This window comes from Myotis lucifugus, unplaced genomic scaffold, assembly GCF_000147115.1.
Source record: "Myotis lucifugus unplaced genomic scaffold, Myoluc2.0 scaffold_69, whole genome shotgun sequence".
Classification (NCBI taxonomy): Eukaryota; Metazoa; Chordata; class Mammalia; order Chiroptera; family Vespertilionidae; genus Myotis; species Myotis lucifugus.
In genome coordinates this window covers 5348674-5372005 of record NW_005871117.1, presented here as the reverse complement: position 1 = coordinate 5372005, position 23332 = coordinate 5348674, and the positions used below count along the sequence as shown (strand labels likewise).

General features: G+C 53.5%; 1 protein-coding gene across 1 annotated transcript in view; it reads left to right on the top strand.

The window, feature by feature from the left end:
* The window catches only part of LOC111826336 (cadherin-23-like), a 172592-nt gene that overhangs the window by 57907 nt on the left and 91353 nt on the right, over positions 1–23332 (top strand). The window contains exons 3-5 of the mRNA XM_023755136.1: positions 8268–8410; positions 9096–9143; positions 9254–9346. Of these exons, the coding sequence (XP_023610904.1) occupies positions 8268–8410; positions 9096–9143; positions 9254–9346 (284 nt within the window). The remainder of the gene's footprint in view (positions 1–8267; positions 8411–9095; positions 9144–9253; positions 9347–23332) is intronic.

Here is a 23332-nt window from a genome sequence, read left to right as displayed (position 1 = left end):
GGTCTGATAATCAACAGAAAGGGGAGCTGTGGTTGATTAGTAATGTCTGCATGGGCAAGGCATGACCTACCAGCTGGTTGGCCTCAAGAGAGGTGCAGTCGTTAATCCTAGAGGGCTGGGAAGATTTGCCAAGCATGTCCCAGAACGGCAGTCTCCACCTTCCAGGGGTGATGGTCTCTCCCTGCTGTGCAGAGGTACAAACAACGGGTCAGGGAGCACAGAGAAGAGAGAACAGTGTGACCGAGGTGGCATTTGAGGATGACTGGGATTTGCGAGACAGTGAGAGGAGGAAGGGTCTTTGAGGCTGAAGGAGCAGCAGCAGCGCAGGTGTAGACACTGTGGTGTGCTGGAGGGCTGAGAGCAGTCTGGCTGGCTGAGCCCAGGGCTGCCGTGAGAACATGACTGGCCAGGGAGCCGAGGGAGGTCAGGCAGGAGCAGCATTGGCCATCATGGTAAGGAATTGGGTTTTAATTCTGTGGGAACCGTGGGGGAGTGGGAGGGCCTAAGGGGGTGTGGCATGACCAGAGGTCTGCTCTAAGAAGATGTTTCTGCAAGGAGTAGGCATGGTGGATTCTCCTTACCCTTCCTTCATTCTGTAGCACCCTCTTTGTGTTTGGGGAACAAACACAGCTTTCAGCCTTCCCCCACCCAGAAAAAGTAGCAAGCCTTGCAGCCTGCTACTGCCCTGCCTGAGTTTTGGCCCACCCCTAGTCTAGCAGCCAATGATTCAGCTCTCCAGGAGCACACGAGGCAGCAATCCCGGCAAATAACAACAATAATAATAATAACGGTCATCTCAGCGATCAGCGTGGGCCCAGCAGGGTTGCAGGGGAAGCTGTGATTGTCCGCCCCTTGCCTGGAAGATGGATGTAGCCTGCTGCTCAGGGACTGAGGCCACCATGGGAGGGACACGTTGCCAATCCTCACCTCTCAGGAGCATTTGCAGACCCCTGAGCAGATCCCATTCCACCCTGAGCCCCTGGACTCCAGGACAGGGTATCCTGTCCCAGGCTGGGCTACTGGGCCTCCTGAGGGGGTGTGGGGCCAGTTCCTTAGAGACTGGGGCTCAGCCAGTGCCCAGCTATTATTCCGCCTGCATCCGAAGCCAAGTGCTCCTGCTCGGGCATTATTAGGCTTTGATTAGCCAGGCTTTTTCCTGTCCATTAGTGTACATAATTAAGAATTAACTTGCTATACTCTCTCCTCTCGTCGCGGCTCAGAGAGTTTCATGACTTTTGGAGGCTGTCTTCTTCTAACACCTCCAGGCAGTTGGCAGGATTCATTCATTTCCCACTGACTGTGTGTGGGTGCCTCAGGGATGGATGCCAGCCCCTAGGTTAGCTTAGCGATGCACCTAGTGAACAGGGAACATGACGGGCCAGGCCGCTGCCCCAAGGTCTTGAGAGAGGCAGTCAGCAAATCATGTGAATAAACAAGATCAGCCCAGGGAAGGGAGGGCTGTGAAGACAGTACCTCAGGGTGCAGGGCACAGAGTGACAGATGCCTCTTCAGATAGATTCCGTGTGATCCAGTGTAGGAGGAAAGCCTCTCTGAGATGGCCATTCTTGGTCTGAGAGAGGAATAGGGAGCAGCATGTAGTGACCGCAGGTTGGAGCATTCTTAGCATAGCCAGGGCAAAGGCCCCGAGGCAGCCGCCAATGGTTCAGGAACAGAAAGAAGGCCATGGGGCTGAGAAAGGTAAGCCTGGGGAGCCTGTAGGAGAGCCAGTGGGAGGTGTGTGTGGTTCTGGGCTAGGACTTTGGACATGATTTAAGGTTTTCTTTGTTTTTTGTCTTTAATATATTTTTATTGATTTCAGTGAGGAAGGGAGAGGGAGAGGAGATCAAAACATCCATGATGAGAGAAAATCATTGATTGGCTGCCTCCTGCACGCTCCCTACTGGGAATCGAGCCCCAAACCCAGGCATATGCCCCAACTGGGAAGTGAACCTTGACCTCCTGGTTCATAGGTCAATGCTCAACCACTGAGCCACACTGGCCAGGCAAATTTTGATTTTTTAATTGTAAAATACACATAACATAAAATTTACCATAGTAACCATTTTTAAACGTGCGGTTCATTCGTGTTAAGTATATTCACATTGTTGTGCAACCAGCCTCCAAAACTTTTCATCTTGCAAAACTGAAACTCTGTGCCCATAAAACAACTCCTGTTGCCACTTTCCTGAGCCCCTGGCAACTGCCCTTCTATGTCCTGTCTCTCTGAATTCCAGGGAGGTGGAATCATGCAGTTTTGTCTTTTTGTGACTCACTTATTTCACTTAGCAGCATGTGAAAGGTTCATCCATGTTGGAGCACGTGTCAGGATTTCCTTCCTTGTTTAGACTGAGTAATATTCCATTGCATGCACGTACCACATCCTGGTTATTCATTCCATCATCCAGGGGCACTTGGGTTACTTTCACCTTTTGGCTATTGTGAGTACTGCTGCTATGAACATGGGTGTACAGCGATTTCAGTTCTTTATTTTTTTAAATATATTTTATTGATTTTTTTACAGAGAGGGAGAGGGATAGAGAGTTAGAAACATCAATCAGCTGCCTCCTGCATTCCCCCTCCTGGGGATGTGCCCACAACCAAGGTACATGCCCTTGACTGGAATTGAACCTGGGACCCTTCAGTCTGCAGGCCGACGCTCTATCCACTGAGCCAAACCTGTTAGGGCCGATTTCAGTTCTTTAAAGTTCCACTTTCCACCCATGAGGTTAGGCTGGGGCCAGCCTGGCCTGGCTTGGCACACAGCAGAAGGCTAGCTGGCCTCACTGGGTGGCCCTTCCCTGAGAGGGCAGGGAGGCGAAAAGCAGTGAGCCCTCCTGCAGCCCTATTGAGCCAAGAGCCCTAAGGCTGAGCTTTTAAATCATCCCGAGGCCCAAGGAGCTTTCCTTTGCATCTAAAATGTGAGCCATAAACCAGGCTGCCGTTCAGGCAGTTCTCACCTGTCCAGTTGTTTACGGCCAGCGCCCTCTGATTGTTTGATGCCTGTACTGTGCCAGTTGTTAAATATTTGAATATCATTCTGCCATAAACAAGTTTCAGGACTTCCAAACCTGGCTTATATCAGAGTTTCTTGCAGGAAGAGTAGGGACTACTGTTTATAAGTTAACATTCTGGGCTCCCCGCTACCAGCCAACTGGGTCAGTGGGGCCTGGGAATCTGTATTGTAACAAGCTCCCTGGATGAGTCTGATGCCAAGGTCTTAGGGAGCGTCTTATGTGGGTTCCTCCAGAAGCAGACCTTGTGATGAGGACCCAAGTACAAAGAGTTTATTGGGGAGAGAATTCCAGGAAACACAGGTGGGGAGTGAGGACCTGAGACAAGGAAGGGAGGGAGCCATACAGATGCATATCAACCGCGTCACCAGAGTGAGAACTGGAGCTGAGTCCCATTGGGGTCACTAAGAGCCAGCGTAGAACACGACCTCTGAGCCAACCCCTGAGAGGTGAGGGAGTGGGGGGCGTTTATCCACAGTCTTCGTCGGTCATTCCTTGAGTGCTGCCCCCAGGGACAGTTCCCTGGCACTTCTGGTCTGTCCTGTGGATGGGTGGAGCAATTGTGATGGTGAGAGCCCCAGGCCGGCAGTGGGAGATTGGGCAGGTGTGTGTGATCATGGTTATGCAAGGCATGGTGGGCGTGGTGCCAACAGCACCCGCTCTGCGGTGCTGTCCAGCTCCCATCTCTCCTCATGCAGGGGGCACGGTGCCCCTGCGAATCGCTGATTATCCTCATACGGCCTCATCTATTACTGGTAGAAATGTAAATGGGGCAACTGCTGTGGAAAACAATTTGGTGGTTCCTCAATAAGTTAAACGTAGAATTACCATAAAACTCTGCAATTCCACTCCCAGGTTGATACCCAAAAGAACGGAAAGCAAGTGTTCCAATAAAACCTTGTCCACAGATGTTTATAGCAGCGCTGTGCACAATACCCCAAAGGTGGAAACAGCCCGAATGTCCATCCGCTGATGAAGGGATAAACAAAATGTGGTATATCCATAGAGCCATGAAAAGGGAGCAAGTACTCACACATGCTACAACATGGATGAACCTTGGAAACATATGCTGAGTGAAAGAAGCCGGACACAGAGACCACATATGACTCAAAATATCCAAACCAGGCTGATCCATAGACAGACAGAGGGTTAGTGGTTGCCACGGGCTAGGAGAGGGGGATGGGGGAGTGTCTGCTTAATGGGTAGGGGGTTTCCTTTTGGGCTGATGAAAATATTCTGGAAACACATTGTGAATTATACAGTTTACATGACTTAAATGATACATTTATATGTATTTTACCACAACAAGAAAGGAAGGAACAAACGAACTCTAGGCGCTGCCCAGCCTGGGTTGCAGGGTACACTGCCTGTTTCTCAAGTGGGAAACAACCCCAGAGTGGCATGTGTACTCCGGGTCGCATGGTCAGGGAGGGGTCTCCGGAGGGGCTGCTTCTCTGTGCCTTGGGCTGCAGCTGGGCCCCTCATCTTGGCCTCGTTTCTGTAGGAATGGTACAGCAGAGGTTGCTGGGAGCTGCCCTGGTGGAAACAAGGCCTCCGTCCTGGAGACAGAGCTGTGCCCAGCGTCTGCAGAGTGGCAGAGCAGCGCTGGCAGGGGAGATGTGCCCAGCTGGAAAATTGCAGGGCGTCTTGTCTTAAATATAATATTAAATCGGTACCTTTAATTAGTACACTTAGAAAAGGTCACTAGCAATTACCTGGGACACAAAGAAGGCGTGAGCAGGCACGAGCCGTGGAGAAACCGAAAAGGACCATTTTGAGCAGCACATAATTGAGGGGAAAATGGATAAAAGTCCAGGAAATTACAGGGTGGGTGACAGCAGCTGATGGCCCCATATCTGTCCTGCCCAGTCCCCCATCCCCCCTTTCTTGGGAGGGCCTGAGCTTCGGGCCTCAGAGAGCCATTTGGGGTATTGGGCCGAGTAGTGTGATCTTGGCTGGAGGGCCAGTGTAGCTTTCCCAGAATCCCATTGGCCGGCCGGGAGCTTGGCCCCATACACCTCCTGGGCTGAGCCCTGAAGGAGGTTGGCAGGTGAGGTGTTTAGTCCAAGGGGGCTACCATGGCTTGGTTGTGCACTGTGGATAAGCAGGGCCCTGATGGGCCTCAATTTCCTCATGTGAATTTCCCCAAGGCATCGGGAAATAACTCAGTGTTCCACAAACTTTGCCACTGAAGGACCCTTGAGGGTGATGAAGAGGAAATGTGTATCCCTGGAAGTCTGGGGGAGATTGAAAAGTCTTTTTCAGTTTTAGGTTGTGTCTTTATAAATAAATTAAGTGTCACATTGTGTTCCCAGTATATTCCCGTTTGCTTTAGTGTAAAAAGCTGCTTGTCACCGAGCAGCACAGATGCTTTGGGAAGATGTGCTTGGTTTCTCTGTGACTTCACATACCCCCTCCGTCCTCATCTAGAAAGAGCACTGTACCAGGAGTCTGAAAGTCTGGAAACTTGGGTTTGGGTCCTGACTCTGTTGCTCATCATCGTACTTTAGGAAAACTGCTAAACACATTTAGCTTCTCCATCTTTAAAATGGGAAGATTGGGTTCCCCCAAAAGTCTCTCAGGTTGTTTCAACTCTGTTCCCTGATTTCATTCCTCCTTCTCCCACTTCTCACCTCCTCCCAGCATCACCTGCTTCCCACCTCCTGACATCACCTTGGATGCTGCCATGTCCTGCCCTGCTATGTGACCATGGAGAGACGGTTTTGCCTCTCTGGGCCTCAAGTTCCTAATCTGTAGAATGGGTATAGTGATGACTACCAAACAGAGCTGCTGGGAGGAATTGTGAATGGGCCTGGCACTGTGTCTGGCATATCATGACAGTCCAATGGTTGCCCCATATCTTCTTTTTTCAAGTGCTGGGCTTCCAGTTAAGGCAGGGGTGGGAACCTTTTTTCTGCCAAGGACCATATGGATATTTATAACATCATTTGCTTAATGTAATTCACTTAATATAAATTTATGTTGCTATGAAAAAAGCTTCTAGATTTGTTGAACTTTGAGTCCTGCCTGTAGTTGCCTTGGCAGGGCCAGAGCAAATGATTTCGAGGGCCTTATATGGCCCATAGGCTGGATGCTCCCCACCCCTGAGTGAGGGGTCTGATAGGGTCACGTCTGGAAGTCCCGAATCTTCAGTTCACAGACCTAGTGTTGTGAAGTGTAAAGTTGTGGTAACAAATGTGGACTCGGCCGAGTGCCCAGGCTTTGATTCCAGCTCTGCCGTTCGTAACTTTGTGGTTGTTGTAAATTACTTAATTACTCCCTGTTACCTTACCAGTTAAATGGGGAGAGTAACAGTAAGGTCTGAATTATATAGTACATGGAAATCCTTTAGCCCAGTGTCTGGAGTGTGGTTAGTGTTCAGAAATGTTAGCTCTCATTGTCATGTTGGAACTGTCCTTTTCAAAGTTCACCTAGAAAAGCTCATTCGTGTTCTTTTCTAGATAACATTCCCAGAGTTTGGAATCCCTCCTTACTTATTAGCTTGATCATCTAGAGCTACTCAATAAATATGAGAGTCGGTATTTGCGGAAAAGTGTCTATCCCATTTTATAGGGTAAACTGAAGCTTTGAAAGAAATGATTTGCCCAAGGCCATGGTTCTAATTTAATCAGTCTTTGAGAGTCAGATGAAGACTATAGACCAGTGGTTCTCAACCTTCCTAATGCCGCGACCTTTTAATACAGTTCCTCATGTTGTGATGACCCCCAACCATAAAATTATTTTCGTTACTACTTCATAACTGTAATTTTGCTACTGTTATGAATCGTCATGTAAATATCTGATATGCAGGATGTATTTTCATTGTTACAAATTGAACATAATTAAAGCATAGTGATTAATCACAAAAACAATATGTAATTATATATGTGTTTTCCGATGGTCTTAGGCGATCCCTGTCAAAGGGTCTTTCGACCCCCAAAGGGGTCACGACCCACAGGTTGAGAACCACTGCTATAGACCGTCTCTGCACAAAATGACACTGTCATTCTGCAGACTCCTAACAGTTTGCATGCTTCCTGGAGGTATGCGGATCTCCTGAAGCTAAGATGACCAGATGATCCAGTTGCTTGGGACCTCCTGGGTTTAGTATGTGCTCTGCCTCCGTCCTGGACACACCAGGGTGGTTGGTCAGCCTATCGAAGGCTGCCTGGGGGGTGGTGGAGGGGCTGTGACCCCCGGAGATGATACCTTGCACTGGGACTGCTTAGGCTGCCTGTAGGCCAGGATCCTGGTGCTCACAGTGAACTCTGGCCCAGGCTTCCTTTCCTGGTGAAGGGTGACACTCGATCTTTTTCTTGGGAACGAGAACTAGGTCTCGCCACCCAGTGCTAGACGGGAGTTCCTGGAGGCTGGGAACTAACCTCTGTGTATCCAGTGCTTACCACAGGCCAGCACCTAGTCACTGTCGAATGAATGGCAGGTTTTGCAAAATATCCTGAATTAGAAAGGTTGCTTCCATTTGCAAAAGACTAAAATCCAGCTCAATTGACTCAGGCAGAAAAAAAAAGGTGTGTGTGTGCGCGGGGAGAGGGGATTTATTAGTTCATATAGCTGAGAAGTCCCAAGGATGGAGCTAATATCAGGCACTGCTGGCTGCAGACCCTCACTCCATCAGGAATCTCTCTCCATGCACAATTTGCCTCTGTTTTGCTCCTTGTTGGCCTTTTCTCAAGTAGGCTCTTCCTGTGTGGTGCCAAAGACGGCTGCCAGCAGTGCCACTTTAGCAACCCCAGTGGCAGGAAAGCTCCTCTTTCTCAATAGTTCCAGCACAAGTCCCAGGGTTAGCTTTGATTGGCTAGCTTGGGTCACATGCTTATCCCTGAGCCAATCATTGTGACCAGGAAGATGGAATGCTCTGATTGGCTAGGGCTGAGTTATGTGCCCATCTTGGCACATTAGAATAGGGAATTTGGGCCCCTGTTCTCATCTGAGCCACTTGGAGAAGGGAGCCTCCAAATTAAAATTAGAAGGGAGGGGGGCAGGCAGAAGTCACAGCTTTCCATGACACACCCAGAACGTGGCACATGCTGTTTTCCTGTTATAGGCATGTACACACTGTGACCTGTGGCCAGGGGAGCCTGGGTCAGAGCCCAGGACGCATGACGGCTTGCAGTAGTCAGCGCCCTGCCGGGAATCTCTTGGGCGGCTGCTCCTACTGGGATTCAGTGACCTGAGCAAGGTGTGAGGAACGGACTGACCTCCTCTTTGTGCCTTTTGCTTTCTCCCTTACTCCAGGTTCCTCTGTGACCCAGTTGCTGGCCCGAGACATGGACAATGACCCCCTGGTGTTTGGCGTGTCTGGTGAGGAGGCCTCCCGCTTCTTTGCTGTGGAGCCTGACACAGGAGTGGTGTGGCTCCGGCAGCCACTGGACAGAGAGGTATGCCCTGCCCAGACCCCTGCCTCAGGCCTTTCCTGGAGGGCAGGAACAGACCCTGGGGGAGGATGGGTCATCACCTCTTAGGGGTGTTCCTCTGAGGCCCCATCCTGACCCTGAAGCAGCATCTTCCTGCCTGAATGGGGTCCCTCTTCAAGAGGCAGCTCTGATGTCTGGACTTGGGGTTGGAATGGGGGATTGGGGGTGTCTCCAAGTGAAGGGCAACATTGGGTAGGCAAGAGGGACAATGATCCTGGGTTCATCCCCTGTAGAATGGGGGCTCCATGGGGTATATAAGTCTACTCCTGCCCCAACAAATGTCCCCCTAAAGGACGCAGAAGTGGATGACTCTGTAGCCCTTAGCAAATTAAGGTAAGAGCTTGGACAAAACCCCCAACCCCCTTTCTCCTTACATTTGAGGAAGTGGCCACAGAAGTGTCTAGTGACTTGTTCAAGATCACACAGCAATTAAAAGGCAGAGTCCACATTAGAACCCGACTCTTGACTTCCAATCTGTTGCTCTTTTATGGGAAGAATCCCTATTCTGAACTTGCTTCCCCAACCCAAGGGGGAAATGCTTAATTTTTAGGGAAGCCTTTGGGTACCCAGTCCCAGACCAGCCCCACCAGGGCTCAGGAGCTCAGCACAACTTTCTAACTCCCCTCCCCCTCCCTTTCCTTTCTTTCAGACCAAATCAGAGTTCACGGTGGAGTTCTCCGTCAGTGACCATCAGGGGGTGAGTATCCCCAGAAGCCCCTGCTGCCCTGAGAGGATTGTTCTGGGCCCCTTGGGTGGAAAGAAGCTAAAGGTCAAAGCCAACACTGACCACCCCCCTTCTCTTGCCAGGTGATCACGCGGAAGGTGAACATCCAGGTCGGGGACGTGAATGACAATGCGCCCACATTTCACAATCAGCCCTACAGTGTCCGCATCCCTGAGGTAGGAGCCGCTGGGTCACACTTGGGGCACATTGGGGACCTGCTGCTGGGAATGGGGTGAAGAGTCAGCTGGGGCAAGGGCATGTCCACCCTTCTCTTCTGCCCACACCTCAGCTCCGGCATCTGCCTGGGCAGGTTGAACACCTCTGAGGGTGGCACCGCTGAGGGCATGGGCCCATCTGCTGTCTAGGAGAGTGGGTTGGTGGGAGTCTCATGCCTGAGAAAGGGCCAGCCCCACAGCTCCAGCTGGAGTCAGGGACAAGACAGAGGTTAGGAGGGACCAGCGTGTGCCCTCTTTTCTTCTGGTCAGAGCCAGTGGGGGCCGTGGGCAGGTGGGTTGGCAGCCCCAGGCCTTCCTGATGTTCCAGGAAGGGACTTGCCCTGGTCCTGTGATCGCCTGCTGTCCCCCTGGCCCTTGGCTCCTTTGGGTGGTCTGTGTACTCTGAGCGTGTTTGCATGAGTGCATGCGTGTAAAACCAGGCATTGCTGGTAATTGAGAAGTACAAATTATCGCATTACAAACGGTTCGTTAATGAATTGGCTGCTGGCTCACACGGCACCAGGATTCTCATTGCCTGTTGTCCCTCTCCCCAGTGGCTGGTGGCAGTCTTCTGGGCTGGCAGTTAGCGATTCAGAGACCTTGAAGGTGGTGGGTATAGAGCTTCCAACTGGACGTCCCTCAAACCTGACTTCAGGGCTCTGGTTGGGGCAGCAGCGAGCCACTGGAGGGAAGCAGGTTGGCACCGTGGCATTTTAGTCCTAGCCCCTTTGTGTTGGATCAGGTCATTGGATCAGGAAAACTGGAAGAGTCTTTAGAAAATATCTGTTCCGTTTACAGATGAGAAAGCTGAGGCTCAGAGTGGTAGAGTGACTTGCCCAACGTCACACAGCTTAGATGTGCCTCCTGACTCCCAGCACAACCTTGGATTCCTTCAAGGACGAGGAGACCTTGTTTCATGCCCCTCAAGTTCCTGTTTCTGGCCTTTCTTGCTCAGCTGTGAGCCAAGGGTCCTATGCTTATGCCAGACAGAGGGAGGTGAGGACAAGTTTGCAGGTGGGGACATAACAGAGGCTCCCACGCCCAGCCCCTGGCGGGGCAGGACATAATCAGGGAGAGCCCACGGCCCCCAGCATGGGGTATGGTGCCCTGAGCTGTGGCCGGCGTGCCTGGGACTGCAGCTTGGCTCCAGGCCCCCTCTCATTTGGAAGCCTCCCTAATTTAATTAAGGGTCTCTACGTGCCAGCCTGCACTACAGGCCCGGGCTCGGAAACCAAGGGCACGGCTCGGAGTTAATGAGCCTTGGACCCATTGCTCAGCTGCCATCCTGACAGGCATGGCTGCCCCCTGCCTTCCCTCACAGGGCAGCAGGCAGCAGCGATGGCAAGAGGACAAGAGGTCACAGTCCTCCTCCTCAGCCCTGGGCGGGGGCCAGCCTTCTTCTCTCCCTTGCCAGGAGGTATGACCTCCAACACCACCCTGTTGGAACCTCCTGGGATTCTCCAAGGCCTTTGCCTCCAAGGAGAGAGCCGCTTCCATCATTCATTTGTTTAACAAATATTTATTGAGTGTCTGCTGTGGGCTTGGCCCTGTGCCAGGCTCTCACTGCACGGAGACACAGGAGGCCAGAGGGATGGGCAAGGACGGGAGCCAAACTAGCGGCAAGAGGCCTTCGGCTCAGCCCCGGCTCTGCTCCCAGATTGCTGGGTTTCTTTGGACATGTCACTTAACCTCTCTGGACACAGCCCTCTTATTTAATAAAAGCAGAAGAAAGGCAGGATAAAGTGCCCATCTGATGAGGAAAGGGTGCACCGAGAGGGGCCAGCTGCAAGGACACACAGTCCTTGGACGAAGGCCCGCATGGTTTACTTGCTCACGTGTAAATATCCGTGGGTCACTTTGCTGGCCTGATACTCGATCGAGGATGCTCAGTGTGGCCAGTGGGGATATGGTGTCAGCTGGGTGGAGGCCGGGCCACTCCTGACCTGAGATGGCTTGGCACTGGCCAGTCCTTGCCTGGTGTGGTCACCTGAGCTAGAACTTACTGTCTGACTCAGTTCCCAACTTGGGTACCAGCAAAGGACCTGCTGACCCCTGGCCTGGAGTTGAGGCCAGGGCCTCCTGTTTGCACTGAGGTTACCCTGGAAACCCCAGGCTTCGGCCCTTGAGAAGCGTGATTTGTGGCAGAGGCCTTGCAGTTTTGAACAGAGTGAGAATGCACACTAGAGACACAGGGGAGCACTGTAGATCCTGTGATGCATCAGTGCTGAGGGGTTGCCAGTGATCAGAGAAATCTCAGCAGGCTTCCTGGAGGAGGAGGTGGGTTTCAACAGAATCTTGCCGAGGTGAGCAGTAGAGCTCCTGTGTTGTATCGTGGGAAGAGGGAGACTAGAGGTCAAGACACCTGGGCTGTATTCCTGACTGTGCTAACACTGGTTGGTGGGATTCTGGAACTGTCACTGTCCCTCTGCTGGCTTCAGTTCCAATGGCTGTTAAACTAGGGCGTGGACCAGGCTAACATCCATGATCTGAGGGTGAATCTGGTAGGAGAAGCCCCTTACTTTCCCTTGGGTGACGGCAGAGAAGCCCCAGTGGCTGCCTCCCTGCTCTCAGCTTCTCTCTGGCCGTCCCAGCCACCTGCACCGTATCCCTTACCTTCCCATCCTCCACTTTCCCCAGCCCTAGGGGCCCTGATAGATTTGGATCTGTTGTGCTCAGAACCCAAGGATAGGCATGGGAACAGGTTACCAGGATCCAAATTCTGTGTCCGCATAGGAAGAACTTTCTAAATAAGACCTGCCCCACATTCTACTCCCCTGCCCTCCTGAGGATGCACTGAGCTCCCCAACCCTGGAGTTACGCAGGCAGAAGCAGGAGCGCCACGTGTTTCAGAAGCCATCCAGTACTGTTTGAGAAGTGAGGAATCGGAGGGTCCCAACCACACCACATCAGAATTTCCAGGGTGTGTTTAGGAGGCGTACAGGGCGGGCAAATGTAGGTTTAGAGTCATGAGTCATCAAAGCAGGGAGTTTATTCTTCTATTGTTATTTATTAATATTGTGCTGTTTTCCATGCGAACGACTGTAAACCTGTTTTTGCTCCGCCCTGTATTCCTGGGCCCCTGCAATTATGAATCAGTAGTTTGGGGCGAGCTGGCCTGGGAAGCTGCGTGTTTCACAAGCTGCCCCGGTGACCGCGAGCCCTGGAGGATGACCTCCGGCGCCCTCCCCGCCGAGGGTTTCTGAGAGGTCCTGGGGCAGCCTGTCTGTGAGGAGAACTTCCAGCCTGTCCATAGCTGCCTGGGGACATGACCCCTGGGGACCCGTGTCCTCGGGTCTGGAATAGGAGTGAGCGGGAGGCAGGTCAAGGCCGGGCACTGCCCCTTTCCTGGGAGAAGCTCACCTGCCCCAGCCCCCTGCCCCCTGCCCCCTGCCCCCTCTTCCTCTGGAAGCCCCTGCCCTGGCCTTGGGAGAAGCCAGGCAGGTGTGTTTGGGTTTGTTTGTTCTCGTTCCCCTCTTGCCCACCCCTCTCCCCTCGCTAAGCTGTTCTCCGTGTAATTATCCATTTTATCAGGGTGAAAGGCCCTGCAATTCACTTGTCGAAGCCCTAACGAGGCAGCGTGGATGCTTTCAAGTCCGTAAAGAAAAGGGAAATCCTGCTAGAATTGGCAACTTAATTCACCAAGCCAGCCTCGACAGACCTCATTAAGTCCCCGTGTATTCATTTCAGGCTAATGGCTGTCATGCTGACTGCTGTTTGATTTGCTGTAATAGACTTTTATGTCGTTCCAATTTGCTCAAACGTGTTTGCCTGTGTCTGTGCCCAGCAGTGCTGCTTCAGTACCTCCGCTCGGGTGCGTGCCCGCCTTGCTGACCTTCAGCGCTGCCCCATCCCGTCCTGTCCCTCTCCTCCTGGTGCCACGCTCTCAGCCCCCCAGGTGTGCCCTGGGGAGCTGCCCCCGGAGCCAGGGGGTTTGGGCTGGAGGATGGATGTGAGTTAGAAGTCAGACGGTGCCAGGTGGCTCCTTGAATCAAGGATCAAGGATCGCCTTTGCAGTGTCAGGGATGGCCATGTCCTTGAAGTTCTGACAAGTTCAGCTGGGCTGTCGAGGCCTTTATCCATCTGGCCTCAACCTACATTCCCCAACTTACCTTCTGGTAGTCCTCCACCTGAGCGCCCCGTCAGCCCAGGGTCAGTTCCTTGTGTCTGTCTGTCTCTCTTTTCTCGCACTGGCACACACACGGTCCTGTTCTAACAAGTACTGGAGTGTTTTTCTTCTCCCAGCCTAACCCAATTCTGCCCGTCCGGCAAAGCCCAGATTGATCCATCTGCCCCGAGCCACTCAATTTTTTTTAAATGAGCACCACAAGCATCTGTCGGATGTTCGGCCAGGGAGCAGGGCCCAGGGATTCCAAGCTGCCCTGGACATGCAGGGTAGAGAAAAAGGACTCTGCCTTTTGCCAGCTGCACCACTTTGGGTGGTGACTTAACCTCTCTGGCCCTCAGCTTTCTTATCGATGAGATGGACCGTGTTTGCCTTGTGGGGTCTTTGTGAGAGCGAGACAGATGCGGCCGGACAGGCCCTTAGCCCCGTTTGCGGCTCATGTATAGGCAGTAAAATGCTGGTGGTTAAGACTACCATCCTCAGAGAAGGTACTTTTATAGAGAGAACGACAAGTGAGTGGATGTCCAGCTACATCTAAATGTATTGAAAGCCAGCATAGCGGAGGGTGTGCACAGCGGGTGGAAGGACTGTGGAAGGAGTGGCCGGGCTGTACCCGGGGGCTGTTGATGTGGGACCTTACAGGGTGAATGGAGTTTGTTCAGAGATTACGATGTCTCTGAATATCATGGACTTTCTGAGATCCTTTAGCCTCTGTTCCTATAGTGGGATTTCCCAAAGAGGCAAGTGAACTCTGCCCCCTGACGAGAGATCCTGTCGAGGAGGGACAGTGGCTGTGTGCGTATGTGTGTCCCGCGTAGGTGCCCACTGTTACCTTGTGGAAATAAAGCTGGGCTGGACGTGTGCTCCCTGGGGCCCTGCTCAGCTCTGTGACAGACGGGTCCTGCATAGATCTTTGTCACTGGTGGCTTCAGATGACCAGCTGTGAGGTGGGGATGAGGCTGGAGGAGGGGAGGGGGGCAGCTGGGACACGATGACAGTGGCCTTAGAGATTGAGTGTCCTTGCCTGAGCCTCAAAGCTGGCTGGGGGTCAGGTCAGACCCCGATCGCAGGCCGTCTGACCTGGGTCCCACTAGGCCCGCACCATCTCTCCACGTCACTTAACAGGGACAGATAAACGTTACTTATTCCCTGCACCTCCTTCATAGGGGTGGGGAAGCAGGGAGAAGAGTATTCTAGGTGATCATTTGTCAGTGAAACAAAATAATTGATTTCTAAGATAATAATAATACGTTGATGTTGTTGTTGCTATTATTGAGAGTTTCCTCTGTGCCTGACACTGTGCTTTTCCTGTGGGGACTCACCGAGCCTAACCACCACCTCGTGGTAGTCACAGGGTTATTCCCGGGCGATAGAGGTGGGCATGGAGGCAGAGAGGTTTCTTGCCCAAAGCTAGTCAAGAATGGAGCCAGGATTAGGAGCCAGGTCTGGTTATGTGGCTTTGGGCAGGGAGCTGACATTCTGTGGAAACGATTACCCCTGCCTCGCAGAATGGTTGTGAGGATGAAAGCAAAGGGGGGCCATGTATGGGTAAGTGCCCAATGAATGGCCGTGGCCATAGTTGTTGTTTGTACATCTCTCTCTCCTGCCAGACTGAGCAGGGACTGAGCTTGATCATCTGTGTGTCCTCTGCACCCAGATGGGGGTCTGGCCCATGGACGGGGACTTCACAAATGGGCAGAGCACTGCTGCTCCCTCTGACCCTGGGAGGGCGGACGGCAGGAGCCTTTGTGCAAAGTACTTTGCCCCCACCAGCTTGCTTCCCCAGGCAAGGTGCCCTTTACTACTCACTATCCAGGGTGGTGGGAAGGAGTAGCCAGGCCTGGTGCTGAGGGGAGAGGGTGCTCACACACGGGCAACCCCCACCTCCGCCCATATCCACACTGCACTTTCCTCCCTGCACACCCCAGAGCTAATTGCTGGTGCTCACTGGTGCCCTCTGTTGCCCACCATTCCTGAATCTCAGCCATGCTATATCCTGTGCCGTGGGCATGTGGGGAGCCTGGGAGTGGTGGCCAGGCGAGGCCCAGAGCATGCAGAGATAGACTTGGCCGAACTTATTAGCACCTGCTGGGCTCAGCAGCAGTGCCCTGAGCTGTCCTCCTCGAAGCGTGCCTATCAGATGCTGAGTGACTTATAAACTGCATCCTCAGGTTGCCGCAAGAGGTGGGGTACGGGCGGCTCCCACTGACTCGTGCCTTCCGTTCCCCCAAGGTGTCAGCTCTGCTCACGAGAGGGTCGGCTCCCTTGCCAGGAGCGGCAAACCCTTGACAGGCCATAATAATTTATTCCTCAGGGCCATGGTGCCTGGTGCCCCCCTCTGCTTCTATAACCACCCGCCTATTGATCTGGGAGAGGAAGACCAATAAATCATCTCAGGGGCTCTGGATCCTGCTGGCCAGAGCCAGAGCAATTGTTCTCCCACAGCGGCAGCCCTGGGCCATGTCTCTGTGCCCCTGAGAGCACCCTGAGGTGCTTGTGCCTTCTCTGGTCTCCTCCCGCTGTCTGTTGGCAACTGATGAACACCTCTTCCCTCACAGCAGGCAGGTGCATAGCCTGCAGCGGCCCACACTGCAAGCTTTGGGCTTGTAGCAGTGGAGTGACATATGCACATGGGCAAAGCAACAGGGCCACCTGTTTGCACATAGTTTTGCAGTGTTGTGTGCCTGTATGGTGGTGTGTGCATGTATGTGTGTCGGTGTGGCTGTGTGTGCATGTATGTGTGTCTGTGTGGTGGTGTGTGCATGTGGTGTGGTATGTACATGTATGTGTGCCTGTGTGGCTGTGTGTGCATGTATGAGTGTCGGTGTGTGTGTGTGTGTACTTATTTAAGTGATATCATCTTCTCTATATCCGAGTGTGTACTCCATCTTTCATTTGTCCTATGACAGCCCTTTAAGTTAGGGGAGAATTGTTCTTCCATTTTAGAGTTGAGAAAAACGGAGGCCAAGACAAATTCACTGATGTCTCCAAGTTCCCCAGAGTCAGATATGCTTGCAACCAGAGCCACAGTCTTGTTCTTCCTCGTTTTCGGCATTTTTGCATGTGTCTTGTTGCAACTTTGCCGTGGCCTGCTTGGAATTTCCCCAAAGTTGCAGGGATGAGGCTTTGAGGCAGCCAGGATAGGGGACGCTGGGCCTTGTGCTCGGGCTAAGGACGGTCACACACACCCTTACGCAGGCTGCCGGGGTCCGGTGGAGAAACGTCACTCTAGAGTGAGGACCACCGGGTGGTCCGGACCCAGCCATGGGCACTGTGACACCCTTTCTTGTGACCTTCACGGTTAGGTCACTCCCAGAGGCAGCCTCTAAGATTTTGGTCCCCGAATGTGCACACAACATTGCTCCTGAGAAATAGGAGACCCCGGACATGGGTAAATGCCATCCTGCTCCCCCTGCCTGCGGGAAGGTTCAACATCCTCCTCCTGGTCTCAGGTGCTCAGGAGAGAATGGATGGAGCCCCACAAAACCAGGGCCAGAGAGCTCAGCTCAGAGCCACTCGGCAGCTCCTTGCTCCCTCCTGCACCCTGGGGAGTGAAGCCAAGTCCCCAGGCCCCCGTGAACCCCGCAGCACGTCCTCATTCCATGCCCGTGGGCACGTGGTCAGGGCTGGGGTGTCCTCCTCCACCCTCACCATGCGGATAGAGGACAGCGCGGGAGCAGGAGAGTGATGGAGCCCAGATGTAATGAAAATTGCTATTTTGTTTGAACGGTAAGAGTGTTCTTAATTACATCGGTTTCCTCACCGATTCTGGCGGGGAGTCTTCGGGGACCCATATAATTCTATTGCAGTGACTGCAGGAGCCTCTGCCATGAATATGAAGCAGGGGACTGTGTGTGGAGCGTCCCCTGCATTAGCGGTTCCCTGGCACGCGGAGGGACACCTTGTATTGTGCCCCCCCTTTAAATAAACGCGCTGTAAATGGAAGGAGATGATAGCTGCCGGCTAGAGGTTCCTGCTGCATTGTTGAGCTGTCAGCCTCACGTTCATCTGTCCTCTTTCAGCTCTCTCTCTCTTAAATGATCCCCTTCCCCAGTGGTGGGGCTTGTAGAAGGAAGGATGGATGCAGGTCTTCTGCCTGAACCCCCTTTTCTCCAGGCTGTGGGGTCTCCTCAGACACAGGTGGGGGGCAGGCTTAGGAACTGATGGTCGAAGAAGGCCCCTGTGCAGCAGGACCGGCTTTGGCTTTCCTGCGTGAGGATCTGTGCCACTGAGGGTGAATCTGGTAGGAGAAGCCCCTTACTTTCCCTTGGGTGACGGCAGAGAAGCCCCTGCGGTGCGGTGTGATGGAGCCATGCACACAAGCTCCAGCTTCAAACGGGGAGGCCGTGAGCAAGGAGTTGATTAGCCTCTCAGAGCCTCAGCTTCTCCATCTGTAAAATGGAGAGACATCGGGTTGTTGTAAACGTTTTACTGTGAGAGCACGTGTAGGAAGCACCACACACAGGGTAACTGATTGGCAGTCCAATGGTTACGAAAAGTTCTTGGAGAGCTCTGAGAAAGTTGATTGAAGTCCCCGGAACTTAACAGGTAGGCTCTGTTGCTGAGAACTGGTTGGTTGATGTTGGGGTATTAGTGATCAAGAAGCTTATAGTCCGGTAGGAGATAGGCAACATGTGGAAAGTGACAAAGGGGAAAAAATAAAACTAGAGCCACCTAGAAATAATTAATAATAGACCGAGAGCATTCCAAATGGACTCCTTAAAACCGGTACAAGAGGGGCCGTCAGGGTGCCTTAGTCCAACCACACATTCTGTAGAGCAGGGGTCCTCAAACTTTTTAAACAGGGGGCCAGTTCACTGTCCCTCAGACCGTTGGAGGGCCGGACTATAGTTTAAAAAAAAAAAACTATGAACAAATTCCTATGCACACTGCACATATCTTATTTTGAAGTAAAAAAACAAAACGGGAACAAATACAATATTTGTATTTGCATGTGGCCTGTGGGCCGTAGTTTGAGGACCCCTGCTGTAGAGGTTAACAAAACCTGAGGGGTTAAACGATTTGCCCCAGCTCCCCAGTAAATCAATGGCAAACCAGTGAAGACGGGAAGCAATTTGGAAGGTTCTCAGGGAATGATTTCTGGAACCCACAAGGCTGGGCTGGAGGCACATGCCAGATGTCTAGAACTGGGGTGAGAGTGGGGGTGGGGGACGGCGGTGCTGGCTCCTGGGCTCCTGCAGCCCCTCCAAGCCCAAGAGCAGTGGCCTGATCGGCTGCTCCTCGGTGCAGGGCACAGGGCCCACGCGAGCATGTCAGCGGCCATCAGCCTGCCCTGCTCTTTCTCCTGTTCGCAGGGGCTCTGGGCTTTTGTCTCAACCCCTCTACTTACCCGAACAAATTCAATTATTGTCAGAACAGCTTGGGGACCGGCCTGGCAGCCCCGTGACATTGAGCCCCCCGTCCCCCCCCACACACACAATTGGCTTGTTTTGACGTGTTTGCAGGCTCCCTGGCCCACCTTGTTTTCAACCAGGAGGGGGGATACGAGGGAGAGACAGAGAGCTCTGGGCTGATGGAATTATTATAATTTCTCTGATTCCTTAGCAGCCTTTAATTACTTTGCAACTTTGTGGCGCTGGCTGGAAGCCGGGAGGGGCTGGGCTCTCCCTCTTGATAATAACCTTAAGTGGAAGCCTCCTGTCTGTCTATTAAAAAGCCCACTCTTCTCTCCAGGGGCGATCATGCAGCCGAGAGATTTCGCCCAGGCCGTAATCACTAGGTACAATGTAATCGTCCCGCTCACTGTCTTCATCAGTCGGACAGCCCACCTCCCAGCACCGGGACTGCCGGCCTCGAAGAGTCGATGCCCAGCCACGTCCTTGTCCAGGACGGTCACGGGCTCAGGCCGGTCCCCCTCACAACCCTGCCCCTGAGAGTGAATGGCACAGAGGCCTCTGCCCTGACCCCTCCCCCTCGAGGTGCCTCCCATTCCCAGCACAGACCCTGCGTGAGAGAAATCCAGCCGTGTGCCTGAGGCTCTGAGTGCCAGGCTTTCCTGTCTCCCTGTCCGCCATCCTCACTGCAGGTGGTCCCTTTCCTGCCACTGGCCTTTGTTCATGCCCAGCCCTCCCATGCTCTCACCCCAGCTCCCTGCGCCACCTTCCTTCCCACCATTGAGCCAAACCCCAGTCCTCCTTCCTCAGAACAGTCCGTGGGAGAGGCCCGGGTTGGTTGGTCCTCTCTGCTTCCGTTCCACAGACAAGATGGCATCAGGAAAGTCAGAAGACTTGCCAAGTTGTTTCCTTCGGAAGTAACCGGCTGGGACCTAATCCCAGGCCCTTCACTCCGTCTCTCTCCGTTGGCCCTCAAGGCTCTGGCCTCCTCCGCCCCTGCCTTTGGAGTGGCTCCTACACCAGCTCCATTCACTCTGGCTTCTACACCTCACTCCCCGGCCACCCTCTGCCTCCTGACCTTGGCCTGGCCTTTCAGGAGTGGCCCCAGGTTGTGGGTGCTGAGCTTGCCGTGGGCTGGCTGAGCCAGTGGCAGCCTTCCCTTCTCTCACCTGTACTGTCTGTACAGTTCAGCCTGTTAGGGTGGGGGGAGCTCTAACCTGGAGAAGGCCAGAGCCCCACCATCTGGGGCTGGCAGACTTGGGCGAGTCGCTCTCCCCCTCCAGGGCTCAATGCGCCCCTCTGTTCAATGGGACTGGTAGTCCTCGGCCTGTCCACCCCATCACGGGGACCAAGGACAGGACAGACAGGAAGGCCTCGAGCTTAACGCCTCACGCGAGCGGGACAGGTGAGCCCCTGGAGTGTTTTCTCCAGTGCCCCCCACTCTGGGTTCATGTGTTTTCTTTCTTGGGAGGGGGAGGGGGTCTGTGCCTTACAGAGAAGTGAACAGTCGTAAGTGTTCAGGTTTATGGGTTATCGCAAAGCGACCACATTCGTGCAGCCACACCTGCCTCACGACACAGCCTCCCCAGCACGTAGCCGCCTGGTGACCCTCCCATCCCTCCTCAGAGGGCAACCACTATCCCAGCTTCTAACCCCGTGGATCACGTCTGCCCGTTTTCGTTTTATTATATACATAGTGTGATTTTTAGTATCACCTAAGCCCCTGGAACTGGCAGCCAGCTTCTTCCTGGAGGTGACTTCCCACAGTGGTTGCACAGTGGTTAGGTTAACGGTTTAAATCTTGGTCTCACTGTTCACAGCTTGGAGTCCCTGGGAAACTTCCTGTCTCCTAGAAATGGGTGTGGTGCTGACGCAGGGCTGCCACCATGCAGGTGACATGAGACAGTGCATGTGCAATGCTCAGTCGACAGCTCGCACATGATGAGACCGGAAGGACTGTCCTCCAGACAGCCTCTCTCTGGCCGGGGGTCATCTCTGTAGGTGAATGTAGAGCTGCCCAGGTGCTGGGACAGGAGGCTGCATGGGGGCAGGGGGTCCCAGGAAGCTACTAGTAAGTGGGGTGGGTGATACTTGGGTTGAGAGGAAGGGAACGGGGGGAAAAGGAGGGTCTCTTTCCTCATACTGTCTCCTTTGATTCTCACATGTGGGTAAGAAATGTGTGATTGTTCTCATATTGTGGCTGGAGAAATGGGCCCAGAGAGGTTCAGTGACATGCCCAAGGTCTCAGAGCTAGCCATGCATTGTATCCCCAGCATACCCACTCAGGGTTTGGGGTTTGCTCCGCCTTCGGAGGAGCAGCCCTGAGTCGGGAGAAGGCAGAGGGGAGGGTGTTGGGTAAGGACAAGGGCTCCTCTGAAGTGACCCTTATTGTGTTCCCGACCGCCCGCCTCCCACGAGCTGCGGCTCCAATCAGCAAGCCCATCTCAGGCCTGCGCAGGAAGCACAGGCATCTTCACAGGTTCCTGAGCAGCTTGAAGTGATTGGGTTTTTTCTTTTTTCTTTCCTGGTCAGGGTTGGGGTAGGGCAATGGGGGGGGGGATAATAAATTCTTTTAAGGCCTCGTCTTTCTCGCCACCCCCCCAAACCATCAGATCCCCCAATCTCAAGGGCCAGCAGACCTTAAAAAAAAAAAGCACCCAACACAGCCCAAAAGATAGAGATGGAGGGAAATGCAGCAGCAGCTATTGGGGCGGAAAGCCCTAAATGGTGTGGAAGTAATGCCTAAAGTGTGCTGGCGATTACAGACATTTCCACGGAGCCACGCTCCTCGGGCTACATGGGTCGGTGCCAGCAGCCGCGGGAAAATAAATAAATAAGTGAGCAAGCCTCAGAGGTCCGGTTAACTGTTGCTGTGCTTGGGGCAGGTCACTGGTGAGGGGTGGAAGGAGGGTAGACGGGCTCATTCATTCATTCATTCATTCGTTCGTTCTTCCTTGCATCCATTCATTCAGCTGGACTGAGTTCCCTGTGAGGTGCACGGAATGTTGCTAAAATGTTCCCATGGTTTCTGAGGCTGGTAGCCAGAGTCCCACCAAGCTGGCAGGGCCTGACCCCAACCCCCTCCCCAGCCTCCCCTTGACTCTGCTTTCCGTGCCACAGGGTCTTTGCACAGCCCCCCCCTCCCCTTTTTATGACCTCCTACATCCCCTGAGGCCTTCATCCCTGATTGATCCCTCCTCCCAGTGCAGAACGGATCCTTGTGGTCCCGACCTTCAACCTTCCTTCGGAGCAGCATAGCTATGAGCTATGGAATTCCTCACTTATCTGTAGGACTATCTGATCACTGCTGGGCTCCCACAGGAAGCGGTGGGCTCCGTGAGGTCACGTCCATGAGGCTGTCTTTCCCCCACTGGACCCTCAGGGCCTGGTGCCCAGTGGGGACTCGGCAGAGATCTGTTGTGCAATGCGGTTTACACATTGTCTTCAGGGAGCCTCTCCTCTCCTGTCCTCTGCGGCCTGCCTCCTTTCAGAGGGGAATTGCATGCGCCAGTCCTTGGTGCTCTGGTCCCAAGCCCGCTGCTGAAGGCGTCTCAGAGGCTGGCGACCTCCCACCAGGGCCTTCAGAGCAGCGCCACGCCGGTCTCACCAGTGATCAGGCAGCAGGGCTGCTGGAGGAAAGGGTGTCATCTGATGGGCCGGGGAAGGGTAGACAGAAGAGTAGCCCCACAGATGTCCATGTTCTAATCCTGGGAACGTGTGACCATGTTTCCTCACATGGCAGATGCGATGAAGTACATTCATGGGAGATACCCCGGTTCATCTGTGTGGGCCCAGGATAGTCATAGGGCTCCTTTAAGGCAGGTAGGAGACTCAGAGCGGGGGTGTGACCAGGGAGGAGGAGGCCAGCGAGCACGTTGCAGGTGTTGCACTGCTGGCCCGACCATAGCGGATGAGGCCTGGGGACCAGGACGCGGGAGGCCTGGAGAAACCAGAAAGGGCTCCCTAAGAGCTTCCGAAAGGCACGCGGGCCTGCTAACCCCTTGATTTTAGTCCAGGGGGATGCATGTTGGACTTCTGACCCCCAGAACTGTAAGACGATAAACTTGAGTTATTAAGCCACTGAGCTTGTGGTAATTTGTTTCAGCAGCGATAGGAAACTGCTCCCAGGGGTACTTTGAAGGCAGAGCAGTAGGGCATGCATCCTACAGTGCACCCCTCAGCACCCGGAACTCTAGTTCACTCACTCTGGGGCCCGGCAGGCGGAGGACTGGTGCCCCCAGCAGGTGGGTTGTCTGGACATAGGTGTGCAGCTGGTGGTAGCTGGTTGGTTGCCAGGGAATGGCCCCATGGAGGGCCCAGCTTGTGGTCGGGGAACCCAAAACTTGTGGAAAGGCCAGTTGGGCTGGGAAAGGGGCCCCCTTAAATAAACAAGGGGGGTTGAAGGGGGAGGGCCCCCTGAAAACCCGGGTCATTTGGGGGGGCAAAAAAAAGGAAAAACCTTGGGCAATG